Source organism: Rhagoletis zephyria, unplaced genomic scaffold (assembly GCF_001687245.7).
Source record: "Rhagoletis zephyria isolate East Lansing unplaced genomic scaffold, Rhagoletis_zephyria_1.1 Rzeph_scaffold_00091, whole genome shotgun sequence".
Classification (NCBI taxonomy): domain Eukaryota; kingdom Metazoa; phylum Arthropoda; class Insecta; order Diptera; family Tephritidae; genus Rhagoletis; species Rhagoletis zephyria.
In genome coordinates, this window is record NW_016157175.1 from 486,827 (window position 1) to 503,781 (window position 16,955).

The 16,955-nt window shown below is 39.5% G+C and overlaps 3 protein-coding genes across 4 annotated transcripts; 2 read left to right on the forward strand and 1 right to left on the reverse strand.

The window, feature by feature from the left end:
* The first annotated feature begins 1,230 nt into the window (after nt 1-1,230).
* Nucleotides 1,231-3,789, forward strand: LOC108374922 (homeobox protein prospero). Its single transcript, XM_017630986.1, has 3 exons — nt 1,231-2,934; nt 3,024-3,152; nt 3,222-3,789. The coding sequence occupies exons 1-3, from the start codon at nt 1,660-1,662 to the stop codon at nt 3,273-3,275; spliced, it is 1,458 nt and encodes a 485-aa protein (XP_017486475.1). The 5' UTR covers nt 1,231-1,659; the 3' UTR covers nt 3,276-3,789.
* A 1,596-nt stretch (nt 3,790-5,385) lies between these two features.
* Nucleotides 5,386-9,910, forward strand: Su(var)205 (Suppressor of variegation 205). Of its 2 annotated transcripts, none has more exons than XM_017631002.1 (5): nt 5,386-5,541; nt 5,721-5,904; nt 5,988-6,107; nt 8,896-9,013; nt 9,097-9,910. In XM_017631002.1, exons 2-5 carry the CDS (start codon nt 5,794-5,796, stop codon nt 9,381-9,383), a joined length of 636 nt encoding a protein of 211 aa, XP_017486491.1. In that variant the 5' UTR covers nt 5,386-5,541; nt 5,721-5,793; the 3' UTR covers nt 9,384-9,910. The 2 variants fall into 2 exon arrangements, with proteins under 2 accessions (XP_017486491.1, XP_017486486.1); XM_017630997.1 differs by having other exon boundaries at nt 5,394-5,541; nt 5,717-5,904.
* A 4,312-nt stretch (nt 9,911-14,222) lies between these two features.
* LOC108374999 (uncharacterized) lies at nt 14,223-14,811 on the reverse strand. Its single transcript, XM_017631066.1, has 3 exons — nt 14,782-14,811; nt 14,555-14,714; nt 14,223-14,481 (listed from the first exon to the last, which is right to left on the reverse strand). Exons 1-3 carry the CDS (start codon nt 14,794-14,796, stop codon nt 14,336-14,338), a joined length of 321 nt encoding a protein of 106 aa, XP_017486555.1. The 5' UTR covers nt 14,797-14,811; the 3' UTR covers nt 14,223-14,335.
* Nucleotides 14,812-16,955: the final 2,144 nt, after the last annotated feature.

The following is a 16,955-nucleotide window of genomic DNA, read 5'->3' on the forward strand; positions in this document are numbered from 1 at the left end:
GGCCTTGCTGCTTCCGTACTTCACGTGACACCTGACCCTAGCGAAGCCCCTGTGAGAGAACGGTCCTAGTAGCATTGGACTTGTCAAAGTCATCTTACACCGTCTATCATTTCACGCTACTAGAAGACATTGATACAGACGCTAGCATGCGCACAGGTCCTTGATTGAAAAGAAGCTTCCACCAAATCATGCCAGAAGGACTCTTTTCGAACACAAAGACGTGGACCAGACCTACATCAAATAATCAACGGAACCCAACGGCGTATAGATATACATACACTACATCTCAAAGCTTCCTCAACCAGCAGAGGGAGTCGCAATTGTCTCTTATGCTGACGACTGCTCGATAATGGCGTCTGGGAATGGAATTGATAACTTGTGCTCGAAAGTAAACGGTTACCTCTCCGAGCTCTCTTGCTTCTTCACTGTAAGGAGCCTAACCCTATCCCTAAAAAATCCTCGGCAACCCTTTTTACCACTTGGATGAAGGAGGACAGACTAAATTCAAATTCCCCGGGGTAAAAACTCGCAAATCTTCGGAGTAACAGCAATTGTCAATAAAGTACAGAGACGCTACAAGGTTCTAAGACACTTGCATACGCAGGAGCCCCTCACCAAGGCACGTTAGAAGGCGTCTATACGAACTGAAAGCCGATGCCCAGAGGTTCGTAAAGCAACCTCTGCACCAGACAGCATGCCGAAATGCCATAAGCGGCATTCACAGGGAATCAGTATCAACCTACACTGGCTCCCGACCTGTGAATGCCGCTTTGGGAACACAAGCACCTGACGCGGACGAGACAGAGCTTTGTCTGCCTCGGGAGACTCGAACCACAATGACCCAACTTCACTCTGGCTACTGAAACTTTGACAGTTCTTTTACGAGGGTCGTAAATTTAGGAGCTTTACGAGGTTTAAGACGTTTTTACGAATTTAAGTGAACGCCCCTAATGATTGCAACGCTTCGATGTGCGGTAATTAAAGATTTTTAAAATTAGAAATTTTGTGTAAACCTTTCGCAAACACCTTACATAGTAGATTTCTACTATATTTTGTTATAAATAAAAACTTCCATCACCAGCCAAGGCGTATCCATATACATAAATGGTGTTCTTGTCAAAATCATGTGTTTCTTGACATTTGAGGTAATTCATGCTGTCATTGTGTGTGTAGTTTGTTATTGTAATTTTTGTTTTTGCCCTACCGATACCACTTTGTACGAATTTGCCTTGTCAGCAGCATTACATAAAATACAACTCTGTTTCATTTTGTCGTTATCTTTACTTTCCTTCCTTGTGCTGTCAAGAAATCACGAACAAACGTCAAAAACATTTTAAACAAAGTTTCACCTCTTGCTGCATGAATCAAAGAAAAATTAGGCCAGAAACGTAAATTACTTACGAAATCACATAAATATTTACCGAAAGAAGGCCGCTGAAGTGTGCTCTTTGTCGGTATCGTAGAAAAGTAGCCACTGACCAAAAACCATTTGCATCATAGAGGTACTGCGTGCAACCGTCCCTCCGGCCGTAGACCCAGCAACACAGTGCAGTAAGCAGGTTGGTAGCAGGAACAGCCGATCGAGGCACGGTGTGGTGCAGTGCATTTGTATTACCGACAACAAGTTCCCTTGGAGTTGTCGCAACGGCGCCGTATAGGATGGATGCCAAAAATGACGATTCCGCTGGCAGCGACTCGCTGGACAAGTCTTTGCAAAAGAAATGTGTAGTCGATGACGTTGGTCAGGGTGAGGGTTCAACGGCAAATGCAGCGCTGGCGCAAGGCATTAGTGAAAGAAATGATAAACAAAAATCGGATACTGACGCTGAAAATCACCCTCCTGCAATTTCCAATAATTCACAAAACAAGACTGAGAAGAGTGCAGGTGATGGTGTATGCGGTAATGTCTTGGAAAATAGTTGCCGAGTGGAAGGTAAATATGACAGCAGCTGCATTCACAACGCAGTAATTGCAAACGATTCAGAAACAGCGCTTGTAGTTGATGATGCGCACGAAGCGGCTAATGTCGCCAATGTTAATAGCAATGCGGCAGAAGGTAAAACGTACACTCTTAACAGTGATGACGCCGCCATTTCCAATAATATAGAAAATGATGCAGCAGAGGCGCCTAGCGAAAGTAACTCCAATAGTAGCAACAACAGCACCAATAGCAACAGTAATTGTAGCAGCAACAATAGTTATGCCTTCGAAACAAAAGTTAAGCAGATCTCCAAGAACCTCAAAGAGACAACTCTGGCTGAGTGCGCGAATAAGAAAGCCTCAACAGACGATACGAACTCAACTTCGTCCGCATCTTCAGCCTCATCGGCCTCGTCCACACCGGAGTGTGAACAGGCGACAGTCGATGCCGCGACGGCGGCTTTATACTCGTTGGGTCCTAGTACTAGCGCGGCCGCGGCGGCAGCAGCAGCAGCCGTAGCTGGCGGTGCCAGTGGCCAAGATGAGCATGATCATCGCTCAAAAAAAGTACGGTTTCATCCAGATGTTAAGGAAAACGACGGCGGTAATAGGGTTATTCCAAAAAAGAAGAAGAAACTGAAAACATCTCAGGCTGGAGGTAGCCCGGGCAGCGGCGCTGGTGGCGCTGGCGATGATGCGTCAGGTAGTAGTCAACGAGGTACATCGGCTGAAGATGACATGGAGTTTGACGAAGAGGAAGATGTGGAAGAGGAAGGTACTTTCAGTATAGCTAAAACGATAGAAGACGCGCAAGATTATTTAAAGGAGCATCCGCTCACATTTGCCGGTTCCTTTGATAAAAGTAATGTCACCACACAAAGCGGTCTGCTAGAAGAAGAAGACTTACCACAGCTAGCCGAAGCTTCAGAAGACGATGATGAAGACTTCTGTGGTCAAGAGCTTCCAGAGAATGGAGTCGCATGCATTCTAGGCAAACAAAACAAATGCGGAAAGGTAGATATATTATTTCCAATTATAGATTTTGATAACCAATGTGCGATTTTTATATTTGCGAAATTAATGAATAAACTTATTTTCATAAGGTTGAGTTCCTGCTGCGTTATGTAGATCGACCTGGCTTATTTTGGGAAACAGAAGAATTAATCGGTCAGCGATGTCCCAATTTACTTAATCAGTATGAGCAATGTCGTGAAAAGCGTCAGGCGCGTTTAGTGAGTTGTATACAAGTAATTACTACGAAGCCTTTGTGTGTTTAAAACAATTATTTTTCCCCAAACTAGATGAACTTTGTGGCGAAGCGTCAAAACCTACGGCAGCGATACACCGACTTCTAGGAACAAATGTGTTCACGTTGAGGTTGACTTGACTACTGGAACAACAACCATATTTCGCTTTATAGTGTTTGCGGTGCAGAAATGCTTCTCACGATAAAAAAAAATATATATATATATATACAAAAATCATTACAATACAAAAAGTATGAAATTTAACGCAAAATTGCTGCTTTATTAGAATGGCAATATGTACAGTAAATTTCTTGATGTTCTTCAATGACAACGAGGAACTATAAAAATTCAATAACTGCAAGAACTGCTACAGCAATCGTAGCATTTATCCCTCCCCGATTTCCATTGAAAAATTTATACGACAAATGCTTTTTTATAGTACCCATATAACCTTAGTTCACATATTCCGCTGTCGTGTGCATCATTTTCGATGAATTGACCGCACAACCACCAGAGACAGTGAATGAAAAAATTTAATAGCTGGACTTGTATATGTAAAACAGATTAACTTTTATCGATGTACTCATTTAATGGAAAATAAATGTTAAATTGAAAATGGGGATTTAAAGATATGCAAATATGCCAGCAAAAGCACAATGCAAAAAAAGAAATAAAATCGATGATAGTAATATAATTAATTATATATAATAAACTATAAGTAAAAGTCTAAATAAGAAGCAACATTTTTTTCATTAGCAGATATTAAAATATGAACCATACATATGCATTTTAATGTTATTGATATTAAGTCTAATCTTATGACGGACACGTGTATAATTTGGGACTATCGCTGAATCAATCGTAGTCCGATTTTCGTAAAATCTACGAAAATGCGATCACTTAATCCGAATAGTACGAACGTATATATTTAAAGTATATGTATGTAGACTACGATGGAATCGTGAAAGCTCTGATTACTTTAAAAATAATTGCTGTTGTCCTTTATCATTTTATTTCCTTTTTTGTGCCTAGTGTACATTCGGTATTAGCAATTATTTATTCGGAAATTGGTAGGGAATAACGATGATTTCTCTTACGAAAGGAAGTGAATGAAAAATTTTTCATTTTCCTTGCTTTGCTTTTGGCATTTTCGTTGTTTTTTATTGAAAGAACCAAAAATTTGAATTCAACTGAATTCAAATGTGTAAAAGCAAATAGAAAACATAAAAGAGAATGAGCAAGAATTACTTTCAAGTACTTGAATCATGTAAATCGGATGTAACCTAACCTAACCTTCATGCTCTTCCATGGAAATTTGAGGGCAGCCAATAATTTGTAATAATCGCTTTATCGAACAGACCTGTTGGATAACGGCTAATGAACCCTCTTAAAGTAAAAAAACTACGCCAGTGTCGGATCAAAATGGAAGATAAACCCAGGGTTGCAATTTTTAGTTAGTGTTGGTAAAATAACGAAAGCAAGCACGATGCAGAAAATGAAGGCGGCGCCATTCGCAGACCGCTAATATTTATCAACAGCTAATATTCATCAACAGCTGATTCGTAGCTTTTTTCCTATAAAAAAAAAAAATAATTGTAACAGAAAATTTAAGGAATTAATATAAGTTTGAACTGGCGTTGAAAAACTGGCCCTTAGTGAAGTTTAAAATGTTAATGAAAATTTTTAAAATTTGCTTAAGGAGAAGAAGAAAATTTGCTGTTAAGAAAACCCCTTTTTGCGATGTTCCTTTGATCAGGGCTTGAACCCAGGTGCTGCGCAGTCGAAGCGCGCACTGCTTACCGCTACACCACAGCGTTTGAAATATACAGTAACATATTATCTAGAACGTTCTAAAGAGTAAGTAAACAAACGTTCAGAATGGTTAAAGAAATGCTGCATATATTTCAAATGCAAGTTATTATAAAAAGGCGGAAACGATATCATTTTGAATTTTGCTGCTATTTTATTGCCCGTGGGTGTATGAATGTATGCCTGTGGGACATTCAGTGTTAAGACGCGCTTAAACGGCCGATTTCGAGTCGACTAGAAAATGGACTAAACTAAATATTTGCACGAGTACACAGAAGACAAATCTAGAAAAAATTTCGGGGCATTTGTCCTGCGTCGTTCGTTCATTATTTTATTCCGTTTTTTGCTTTTAATTTTTTTCCGTGTAGGGCACTAAACACCCAACGTTTCCCAGCACTAACAACTTTTCAGCATGCAACCCTGCAATTTGTAGCGTTGCCTTCCAAAACGTTTTTGCGCTTCATTTTCCACGCCGAAATCGTTTTTCTTCTAAACAGTGTTTTTTTGTGCAGTAATTTGCCAATAAAAGTAATTTCTAATCTACTAATTCAGTGACAAAAGAATAGTGAGTATTGGCCTTGTTAATTTCCAAGTTTGTATTACGATTCTAACAAATTTTCTCATGTTTTTTGTGTCTTCGGTTCTGTTGCGTTGCGTTGCGTTGCTGTACATTTTTCTTGCCATTACAATTTTCGGACTGAACCACTACTCGCAATTATACTTATTTTAATTGCATGCAGAAAGAAAGGGGAACGGCGATTGGTGTAATTGCTTGTTTAATTTAATATAAAAGTACAAAAAGTTATATCCAGTCAAAATGAAATCAAAGAAATCTGACTCCGCAACTACCGATGCTGTTGCCGACTCATCAGAAGAGGAAGAGTACGCAGTGGAAAAAATTTGCGGCCGCCGCGTGCGCAAGGGAAAGGTTAGTAATTTTAGTCAGCATTTTTACGTTTATTTATAATGTACTGTTGTTAAATGCAATCAAACTAAATAATTAAACTATAGGTCGAATATTATCTCAAATGGAAAGGCTATCCTGAGGAAGAAAATACCTGGGAACCCGTGGAGAATTTAGATTGCCAAGATTTGATACAGGCATATGAAGCAGATCGTGAGAAAAATGAGGTAAGTTGTAATTGTGTATAATGTTAGCATAGCGTAGCTTGGAAACGAGTCTGCCAGCTTATCTTCATAATAGGCGCAGATTTTGGCGGGAAATCGGTTGGTTTGCCGCTTAATTTTGAGCAATATGGTAGGCAGTAAATTTAAAGTTTGACCCTAATATTATAAAAATGGTGATAGTAGACCCGTTCATAAGTATTTTCAATGGTTTGAATATTAAATTTGTACTGCTTCATTAATTTTACATATTGAAATTACCTGGCCCGGAATGTGTTTCGAGTGTTAGCTTAGCTTTAAATAGCTATAGATTCGCCTTGGTCTAACTGAAGTCGTTGCACGTTACATAGGTATATTTTTTCATACATACAGTGCTGGACATATCTATAGCACCCCTATTTAAAAGTAAAACTGTTTGCCACTTATGTTTAATTATTTATTTTTAAGAACTTTCAATTACAGTTCATTCTCTAACAAAACTGTTATAAACACAAATATAAAATTTTTTATAAGACTACGAAAAAATGCAACAAATATTCACCTAAATTCCAGACTTAAAAAGTGTGTTAGAAGTGTTCAAATGTTTTTGAGTACATTTTAGTCTTATAATGTGCAGCTTTCAACTGGATAAAAATTACCATTGATTTTTTAGATTTTTTTTTTTGTCGCATATGCTTCCATATAACGAATAAACACAATTTAGTTTTATATGGAAGAAACCCGAAGCACCTCCGGCGAAAAAAATCAACGGTGGTTTTTAGCCCCTTGGAATATGCACATTATTAGACTTGCGGCTCGTTGTTGTTGTTGTTGTTGTAGCGGCTACAACAACCCCGCCCAGATCGGTTGGTATCTCAGTCGTTGTCGTCAAGTTCCACTAACGGCAACCCTAGGAAGCGTGCAGCTTCTGTGGGATCTGTCCACAGGGACAAGGCCGTTAGGGTTGTCGGGTTTTCCGGGCATGCGAAGAGATGTTTCGAGTCATGTGGGGTCTCTCCGCATGCCGGACACTCATTCGGCACATCCTCATTCAGTCTACTCAGGTAGGAGTTTAACCTGCTGCAGTAGCCGGAGCGAAGTTGAGCAAGTGTAGTGCGTGTCTCCCGAGGCAGATGAAGCTCTGTCTCGTCAATGTCCGGGGGTGGTATGCCTAGAACGGCATTCACAGGTCTAGAGTCTACATAACTCGAGTTTCGAGTCCCTATGAATGCCGTTCAGGGCCTGTCTGTACGCTGTCGGGGTCCAGAGGTTGCTTAATGAACCTCTGGACTTCGTCCGTCAGTTCATATAGATGCCTCCTGACGTGCCTAGGCGAGGGCTCCTCTGCAAGCAGCTGTCTGTTTGGGTGGCCACTTCTGTGGCTCCCGATCAGAAACTGCTTGCAGAGCATTATGTTGTGCTCCTTAACTGGGAGCATTTGCGCCTCGCCGTGCAAGTGATGTTCTGGCGACATCAGGAGGCATCCCGTCGCTGTCCTAAGTGCCGTATTTTGTCCCGTCTGTAGCTTCGTCCACTGCGTCCTACTAGTCCCTGGCGACCACACTGGCGCTGCGTAGTTCAAAACCGGCCGGCCTATTGCCTTGTATGTTGCCAGCAACGTTTCTTTGTCTTTGCCCCAAGTACTGCCGGCTAGCGACTTGAGGACCTTGTTGCGGCTCTGTACTTTATTGACAATAGCGGTTGAGTGCGCAGAGAAGGAGAGCAGGCTGTCGAATGTTACTCCGAGTATTTTGGGGTTATTCACCGTCGGAATTGGTGTGTCATCGACGTGAATCCCCAGCGGTAGCCTGACCTCCTTCGTCCAGGTTGTGAACAGGGCCGCGGAGGATTTCGTAGCGGAGAGGGCTAGACACTTTGCAGTGAAGAAGCGAGAAAGTTCGGAGAGATAGCCGTTTACTTTCAAACACAGGTCATCAATTCCATTCCCTTGCGGCTCGTATTCTGTATCAGTGACAGTGTTTTTTACGGGAAAATATATGAAAAAGTTTAAATTTGTTAGTAAAAAATGTTTGTCACCGATACAAAATTGGGATATAAAATTTAATGGCCCATAAAACAGTGTACTCAAAAAAATTCCAACACTTCTGAGAAAAAAGTTTGAAATTTTGGGTGAATATATGTTGCATTTTTTGTAGTTTTCTTCAAAGTTTTACGATTTTTATGGGTCTTGTTAGAGAATGAACTGTATTTTAATTGAAAATTCCTAAAAATGAATAAATAAACATGAATGGCAAACAATATCACTTCGAAATTGGCGTGCTATTGTATTGGCCATACGTATGTATGCGAAGTTAATTGCAGACCTGCCTGTTAATTCCAAATTTCAACAAATCTTATTTAGATTTTTAGAAAAATTCTAAGAATGCAGTTTTATAGCCCATTCAATTCTAGCTTAAGAAAAAATGGGCTATAAAGCTGTACCTTGAACTCCGTAATAAAAAGTTTTGTCGTTGTTGTTGTAGCAGCATACAAGTTCCCCAAAAAGGTTTTGGGGAGTGCTGCTGGAATGACAGTGCTTGGCCAAATATAAATCCGGGTCGTTCCGCTTACGTAGACCCGACTGTCGTGGAAACGAATAAAAAGTTTGTTGTACAAGTTTGAATTTTTATAGTTTTTGTTAGATAATGAAATTATGAACATTAAACAGACATAAGAACCAAATCCCCAACTGTTAAAAATGTCGTGTCCCTATTATTTTTTCGCATGACTGTCTATATACATATAACAATCAAACAAACATTCTCCCAATCTCATCACATATGTTCAATAACTCAATTTACCATAACGTTTTCAGCCTGCCACATCCAGTAAACCACCTGAGAAAAAAGATTCGTCCAGTAAAAAGGAAGCTAGCAGCAGTGGACGTACTAGTGCTGCTGGTAATAAACGCAAGTCTGAAGAGAAAACTTCAGGTAGGCAAAATTACTCGTTAAAATTATGTATGTACTGAAATAATTTCTAATACGCCAATTTTCTTGTCTTTATTGTCAAGCAGGTAGCAAGAAAAAACGACGTGACTCATTAAAATCAGAAACTGACAATGATTCAGTATCCGACATTTCCTCGCGTACCTCTGAGCGCACTGGTTTTGATAGAGGCTTGGAGGCAGAGAAAATACTTGGCGCCTCTGATTCGAGCGGTGGCTTGACTTTCCTCATACAATTCAAGGGTGTTGACCAGGCTGAAATGGTGCCAGCAGCGATTGCAAATGTTAAGATTCCACAAATGGTTATTAAGTTCTACGAAGAACGTCTCTCCTGGTATTCTGATAATGAAGAATAAATTTAAATTAATTACATAGTTGATGATTAAATATCTGTATCAAAATATAAACAAACAAGTAGACACATGCATACAACATGCCTAAAACAACACGACTTTTCACATTTCCTTAGCAATCAGAGGTGAACTGTTAATATATAAATTGAATATGAATAAGTTCATTTTATATTATATTTGGAGACTATCGTAATAAAAAACACAATTTTACTCAATTTTAAACATCCAATGAACAAAGAAAAAAAGTTTCTCATATTGTCTTATAGTTAATATTTGCTTAACTATAAACTGTTTTGATTTTAACAAATATCACTATTTCACCACGTGTTTTTTAGTATGCACTGTACCGGAAAAGTCAAGTTGGTATCAATTTGTACATATTTTCGAAATATGTTCCGAAATTGAGAGAATCGTACACACCTTTTAACACTTTATTGCTCCATCCATGTTAGGACGATCGATTTGTTAGAACTAAACAAAAATCAAGCAATGTACTGATGTGGGAAATATGTTTAAATAAATTTAAAAAAATAAATAAAAATTGTTGCGTTATTTTTTATGAAAAGGCTTTTAAAGGATTCACATTTCGGGCAGGTAGGAAAATTTGTCGATAGGGAAATATGAATATACATACATACATATATCTATAATCACAAACAAAAGGTCTTAACTGACTTTCATATATACATTAGATATGCCTGCAGGGTTGTTTAAACCGTAGGGGTATTTCCGCAGTGTTATGAAAAGACATCTGGACTAAGATTTTTTTTAAGCAAATAGAATAGAAGTCGCAAACACCCTAGCGCTGATGAGAACAGCACAGGCGTGTAGCTAAAAGATATGAAAAATATTACGAATATTTGTACATGGGCGGTTTAGCAACTACGTTAGGTACCTAAAAATACAAAATACATACGTAATCGATACAAAACAAACAAAATGAGCAATTATACGCACTGATCTTTGTGTTGCTCTTGACTGCTTCATTTACATCCCCCATTTTCTTGTTACCTACCTCAGCAGTGACTAAGAATAAGGAAAAATTCTGCTTGTGTTTACTTTCCATGAAAATTGCATTAGCCTGCCATACGTTAAACGGATGTTTCACTAGTAACAAATGATCTCAAGTGGCGCCGCGGTTGTCTTTTGAAATTTTGTAAAGTATGTTCTGTAATACATTCAGCAGTGTTCAACCGACAGGAGGTCTTGTTGTGTGTACTCTTCATCCTCTGACTCTGTGGGCTTCAGGATAAGTGTAGTCTATCCTGTTTTCGGTGTCTGGGTCGTCGGGTTGCAGGTGTATGCGAAAAGATGTTGGGTGTTATGAGGATCCTGCCCGAATGCTGGTTTGTGGGGTTGGCGGATCGTTCCGAACCAGAGCGTTGTTGAAGTGGGTTTCACGGTAACATCACACGTTGAATTGCTCAGATAGCAGCCAACATCTGGCTTTCTTTCGTGTAGATGATGCTTGGACGACATGAGGTGGCCCTAGGTGCGGCCAGCTATCGACTTCAGGACTTTGTTCCTGGCTCGTAATTTGCTGCAGGTGGCTGAGGTGTGCGCAGAGAAGGAGAACAGGCTTTCAAACGCAACTCCAAGGATTTTCGGTTGGTTGGTTGTAGGTATTTTTACGCCCTCGACGTATACGCCCAGTTCGAGCCGGATCTCCTTGATCAATGTGGTGAAGAGTTGACGTTGGTTCAGGCCCTCGGTTATCTGTGTGATGACGGCGTTCAAATCTGTGGTGGATATTGTTGTTGTTGTTGTTGTAGCGGCTACAACAACGCCGCTCAGATCAGTTAGTCCCTCAATCGTTGTCGTCATGCTCTACTAGCGGTAGCCCCAGGAAGCGTGTAGCCTCGACGGGGTCTGTCCATAGGGGCAGGGGCGTTAGTGAGGTGGGAATCAGAGGACATACGAATAGATGCTGTGAGTAGTCGGTCGACTCTCCGCATGCCGCGCATTCGTTAAGAACATCCTCGTTTAATATGCTCAGGTATGAGTTCAACCTGCTGCAGTGACCAGAGCGCAGTTGGGCTATTGTGGTCCGAGTCGCCTGAGGCAGACGAAGTTCTGTCTCGTCCACGTCTGGTGGTTTAGTGCCCAGAACGGCATTCACAGGGGGTGCATTTTTTGTAATACATGCTGGTGTTCGGCTAGTTTCCGGTGCTTCGTCAGGTTGGGGAGGAGTATTGCTTCCACAGTTTTCGCCTCTGAGATAGGAACGAGATGGGTCTATACGAGTCTTCTGCGTTCGCCTTTTTGCTTGGCTTAAGAAGGAGAACGACCGACCCTACCCATTTTCCACATCTCTGGCATGATTAGGGTGGGCAGTGACGCCTTAGATGCCTTGGCGTTGTTGACAGCGGCCTGTGCCCTTTCCGTTGTTAAGCACGTGGCTGTCTCATGAGGGCGGAGTTTGTGTGCTTTACGTAGCTGATTGCGACGGGCTTTATCGCTTCCGTCGTGCAATGAATTACCTGTTGAAGAAGCCCAAGCGATCCACAGCTCTTACTCGTCTGGACCGCTCCTCTTTCAGATTAGTAGTCGGTGTAATCACCGGACACTGCAATATGGGCACACACGGTAAAAGGTTGGGGTACCCCTTCAACGATTTTTGTCGCAGCTGCAGGGACGAGGAGGGGGAGGAGACCATCGAACACTGTCTCTGCCATTGTGCAGCCCTGGCCAGCACGCGCAACCAACTCTTCAACAAATACTTTCTGGATTGTTTAGCCGACTTGAACTCGGCCAGCGTCCTCGACTTTTTGTGCAATATAAAACGCACTCTGTAGTTCAATTACTAAGGAAGGGTATGAAACAAATGGCTTTGGCCAGTGGTATCACAAAGGGGCTTTTCCAGCCTACGTGTACTCCGTGCTCTGCGCGGGGCAGCCACTTTAACCTAACCTAACCTATACCTACCATGCCTTCCCCGCTAAAGCTCCGCGAAAACGCAGAAAAAAATGAGTGGGAACTCGGGTACAAAGCATTTACAGTGAAACTCTGTACCCCTGCCCAAATGGCAACTCTCCCTCCGTTCTTGTAAATATTTATCTGCACTTTTTGCCACACAACCGAAACTCCATTTCAATTCCCTGGTAGTAAAGCAACCCAGGCTTATTATTCCGATCGTATCTAACGAGGAGGTACTAGAAGTATGCGAGCAACTGGAACCAGCTATAGCTCCAGGACCTGTTTGCATTCCTATAGTGGCATTGAATAATGCGATTATTCACTTTACCGACATTACACAAGACGGACAATTTCCTACTATATGGACTAGCAAGACCGAAGCTGTTCTTGTTACACACATACAAATTCGCGAATATGTGAGCTTTAATGTTAAGGGAGTCATCAAATATTTGGTTATCATATTACATTTGCGAATAGGCAACAAAAAGCATGCGGGGTTTTTAAAAGAATGGTGCTTAACGCACGTGGTCTCAAGCAAAATGCGAGACGATTTTTAGCCCGTGTCCCCAAGTAGGTATCACTTTATGATGCGCAAGTTTTAGGCAAATGCTCTCGACTCGACGTTCTACAGACTTGCACTCGAAGACGCAGCCCTGGTTGTCGCAGGCCTTCGTTCAGTAGACCTCTTAGCTAAGGAAACCAGCTTCGAAGCACTGGATAAATTTCCACTTACATTGAAAAAGAAAATTACAAGGCATGAAGGCGGTGGGACGCAATTCGAAATGGACGTTGGACCCACCATTTAATTTCAAATGTCGAATCATTCAAATTTTCATTCAACCAAGTTGTTTACAGGCCACGGTTGCTTTAAGGTTCATCTCAAGCGTTTCAACCTGTAATACTCTGAAACATGTGAAACCTGCGCTAAAAGCGATATCGAAGTGGTTGAATACGTATTCTTCTATTGGAACAAGTACGGAATTATTTGCGTAATGCCTTTAAAGCAGAGAAACCTGGAAATATTGTCGCAAATATGCTTCAATCTGGAACTGGAATGCAGTTTTCAATGTTGAGGCAATCATTATGAACACACTTAGAAGAGCTGAATAAGACAGAAGAATACTCTTGGTAAGTTGAACCAGTATCGTGACCCATACGGTCAATGGGGTGGTAGTATTAAGTAACTAACTAAATACTTACTTACCTACATACGTGTGAGCTTCGTGCTCAAACCGTCTGCTGAGGAAATACTTAAGGGTAGTATCAGGTGAGAATCGGTACCGGACGATAGGAGGTTTACTGGGCTAAAGTCTCACAGGTGCAGGGTATACATGTTTAAGTGTAGGATTTTTGAGGTTAAGCCAAAAAAATGCACACCGTTGGTAAATGCTTATAAATTTATGTTAACCGAATTGAATGCGTTGCTTAAAAGTTTTGCTGGTGTTCAATTGCATTTGCGTTGGAAGGCTCGGAATGGCTGAATGGTTGGCGTAAACAATCGATCGATGGCAATTGAACGAAATTACCGGTCGATGAGCGGCAATTCCTGTACTTGAACACATCTATACATATGTATGTACCCTGCCAGCATTTATTATCGCGGAAGTGGCGAAAAAGTAACTTCAAGAAGTTAAATTTCATTGCGGAAGTTATCGCTTTCTCATCTTTTTACTACCCTCTTTCGGGAAAAACTGTTCCCCGTAAGCGTTACGTCCACACTGACACACATGCGACACTACAGGAAGTGACTTCTTAGTGTCGTCTGGAAGAGACAAAAGCGGTATATCTAAACATACTCACATACGACGCTTCCGAAAGTAACTTCTTAGTGTCGTATGGGAGACGCAGAAACGTGACGTATAAACTACACCTGGAGGTTTCTCTTTTTATTTCTAGCTTAATGTAAAAAATGCAAATATATTTGTTTAATTTTATTTTAACTTTTATTAACATTAGAAACAAGAAAAACAGTTTGTTTAAATTTTTTAGTTAAGGTATCATTTGTTAACATTATTTAGTTAAGTGTACGAGTTAAGGAATTAATTGGAGAGGCGTAAATTTCCGCGAGTATTTTCACTTGAAAGTTTGCGTTTGAGCACTCTATCCCTGGCGTGTAAGAAATGTTGTTGGACAATTTTATTAATTTGATAATCTGTCGAATTTTGGAACTTGGAGTGACAAACGTCTGGGAAAAATAAGAAAAATGAGTCTTAGTTAAATATAAGCATTGCTAATTACAAAAATATACTATTTTAAACCTTTTATGATGGAAAAAACTGCAAAGTTTTGTATGCTTGGCTTCTCCGATGTCCCACGCCAAGTTAAATTAATTGCCAACTCATCCGACACAATTTGTTTTAACGCTAAACGGACGAATACAGGAACTTCTTCTCCTCCAATTTTTTGTACCATGCATTTCTGCAATCAATAAAGCCAATGTTTTATTAAAATCATAAGCACAGAAGCTGAAATAAGATTCGCCTACCAACTGAGCTCTCATCTTGTCGTCCAAAAACAATTTNCTTTTCTTCAGTGTTCTACTATCTTTAGGAACAGAAATATTTTCTTCCCTTAATATTTGTAATAGTTCATTTAATACACTATTGCAGATATCTATTATTTTTAATTGACCACTGACTTAGCTTTTCTTTTAAAGTCAATGGATCACAGTGGCTGTTCTCACCACCGAAATCAAGTTCACTTTCAGTTTCAGTTTCGCTCTGGGAGTCACTGATACTACTTCTATCAAATGCACTTTCTTCATTAATTATATGCACTTCACTGCAGCTATTGGGTTGTATTATATTAATTTTTTGCTTTTTTTTCAACGCTGTTGTCGCTCAATGAACTGCCATATATGTATATGGGATATAATTTTTGATGCCTCTCTTTTGCTTTTAATTTTAATAGCTTTTGAGGACATTATATTAATTTCTGTTTTGTGGCTTAGCAAAATATGTATTTATAAAAAGCTTAGATTTAAAATTTATTTTTAGCACTTTAAATTCACTTCTAAATGCCAACGTCCTGTTTTGCTTTCATTATGTATGTACATATGTAATTATCTATTTATTATTTATTTATTTATATAACATTAATTTATGATTAAAACCATAAATTGACGAATTTAAGAGCATTGGCTGCTAAATGTATATAACTATTTTAATATTCGAATATTTTATAAAACAGTAAATTTTTTTTGTTTGCTGATATTTTTTTTTTGATTTTTATTTCGCCGTTATCTAGACAAACCAGAAATTGTCTTCTTTATGCACAATAACAAGTTAAATACGCGATAGTAGTGTACTTTGTTTTTGTAAAATATATACCATCTTTCAACTAACGTTTAGAAGTGCCTCAGACGTTACTTCTTTGAGATAGACGAGAAAACGCTCTTCTAAATGCTGGCAGGGAATTTATAAATATCTACCTATGCATGGATGTGTGTACATACATATGTATGTGACATGCCCACCCGTAAGGCGTGCGTAGATACATATTTATGCTGTACGCTAGCAACGGCACGCAGCCGGTTGTGATCGATAAATCACCTGCTAGAAGAAAAAAATCTAAAAAAAAAAAATTAAGTATGGTGAATATCATGGGTTAGTTGCTGATTGCCGCCAGCTGTCGGCTGCTGTCGGCTGCTGGCGAACGCACCCAGAAAATGTCACACCAATTTGCGTCTGTCGTTTCACTTATTTAAAAAAAAAAATCAGTTTGAAATTTTAGTAAAAAATTTTTTTTTGTACTTTCAGAAACAGGCTCTTCTTGAATATTCACACTTTTGTATGCATGTACTTACGTATGTATGTATGCATGTATGTATGTATGTATAAAGGGTGCCACCCGTCCACCCCTTCTAAAATGGTAGAAACAGTTTTTTTATTATCTTTTGGTTGTATTACCGGCTTTCGGCTTCGACCGGAAGTGGCTTAAACTGACCGGAAGCCCATCATTTTAAATGTCATATGCACATTTTAACCACAGATTTGGATTCTGCCCATACAAAAACGTAACTTTTGCTTGCAATTTTTTTCTCGGAAGTGCCTTTTTCAACCTCTAAATGACCTTAGACCAAAATATAGAGCATTCCGTACTTGGTAGTTCATAATTTTTATGTTTCCATTAAAACTCATTTTATTCCATTTCAGAAGGGATGGTCTAGGACACCCTTTATAAATATGTATGTACGTGTGATTTATTAACTATGTATGTATGTGTGTATGTTTATTTGAAATGTGCAAATAATTATAATCTTAGGGCGTAGGTTTATCCTGTCAAGTTTTGGCAAAAATTAGTAGATTTATTTAGTTCAACTTTCACGAGCAATTCTTCTTATATTATATTTATTTGAGAGCTTTCAACACATGTATAAAGGGTGGTCCAAAGGAATGTTTAGACAAATTACAAATATATAAAAAAACAATCCTCATTGTGGTTATTTTTATCCAGCAAATGGACTCTTAATAGATAGCTTAGGTTTGGGTGGTTGCCCCAAGCTGCCGGTTTCATCAGCAATTCAAGTGAAAAATTATTATTTGCTAATGTCAGTTTGCATTCTCAATTCAAATAAAAAAATCATTTCTCACTTAAATTGCTTTCATGATTGTGTTGCTTATTGGCCGTTGAGTATAATTTAATAATTATTTTTGAGCT

Bases quoted from the DNA above. Each gene is read 5' to 3' on its own strand.
- LOC108374922 (XM_017630986.1), top strand. From the start codon at position 1,660: ATGGATGCCAAAAATGACGATTCCGCTGGCAGCGACTCGCTGGACAAG. The intron at 2,935-3,023 runs GTAGATATATTA...TATTTTCATAAG, and splicing joins AACAAAACAAATGCGGAAAG to GTTGAGTTCCTGCTGCGTTA. The intron at 3,153-3,221 runs GTGAGTTGTATA...TCCCCAAACTAG, and splicing joins AAAAGCGTCAGGCGCGTTTA to ATGAACTTTGTGGCGAAGCG.
- LOC108374999 (XM_017631066.1), bottom strand. The intron at 14,482-14,554 runs GTTTAAAATAGT...TATTTTTCCCAG, and splicing joins AGTTTTTTCCATCATAAAAG to ACGTTTGTCACTCCAAGTTC.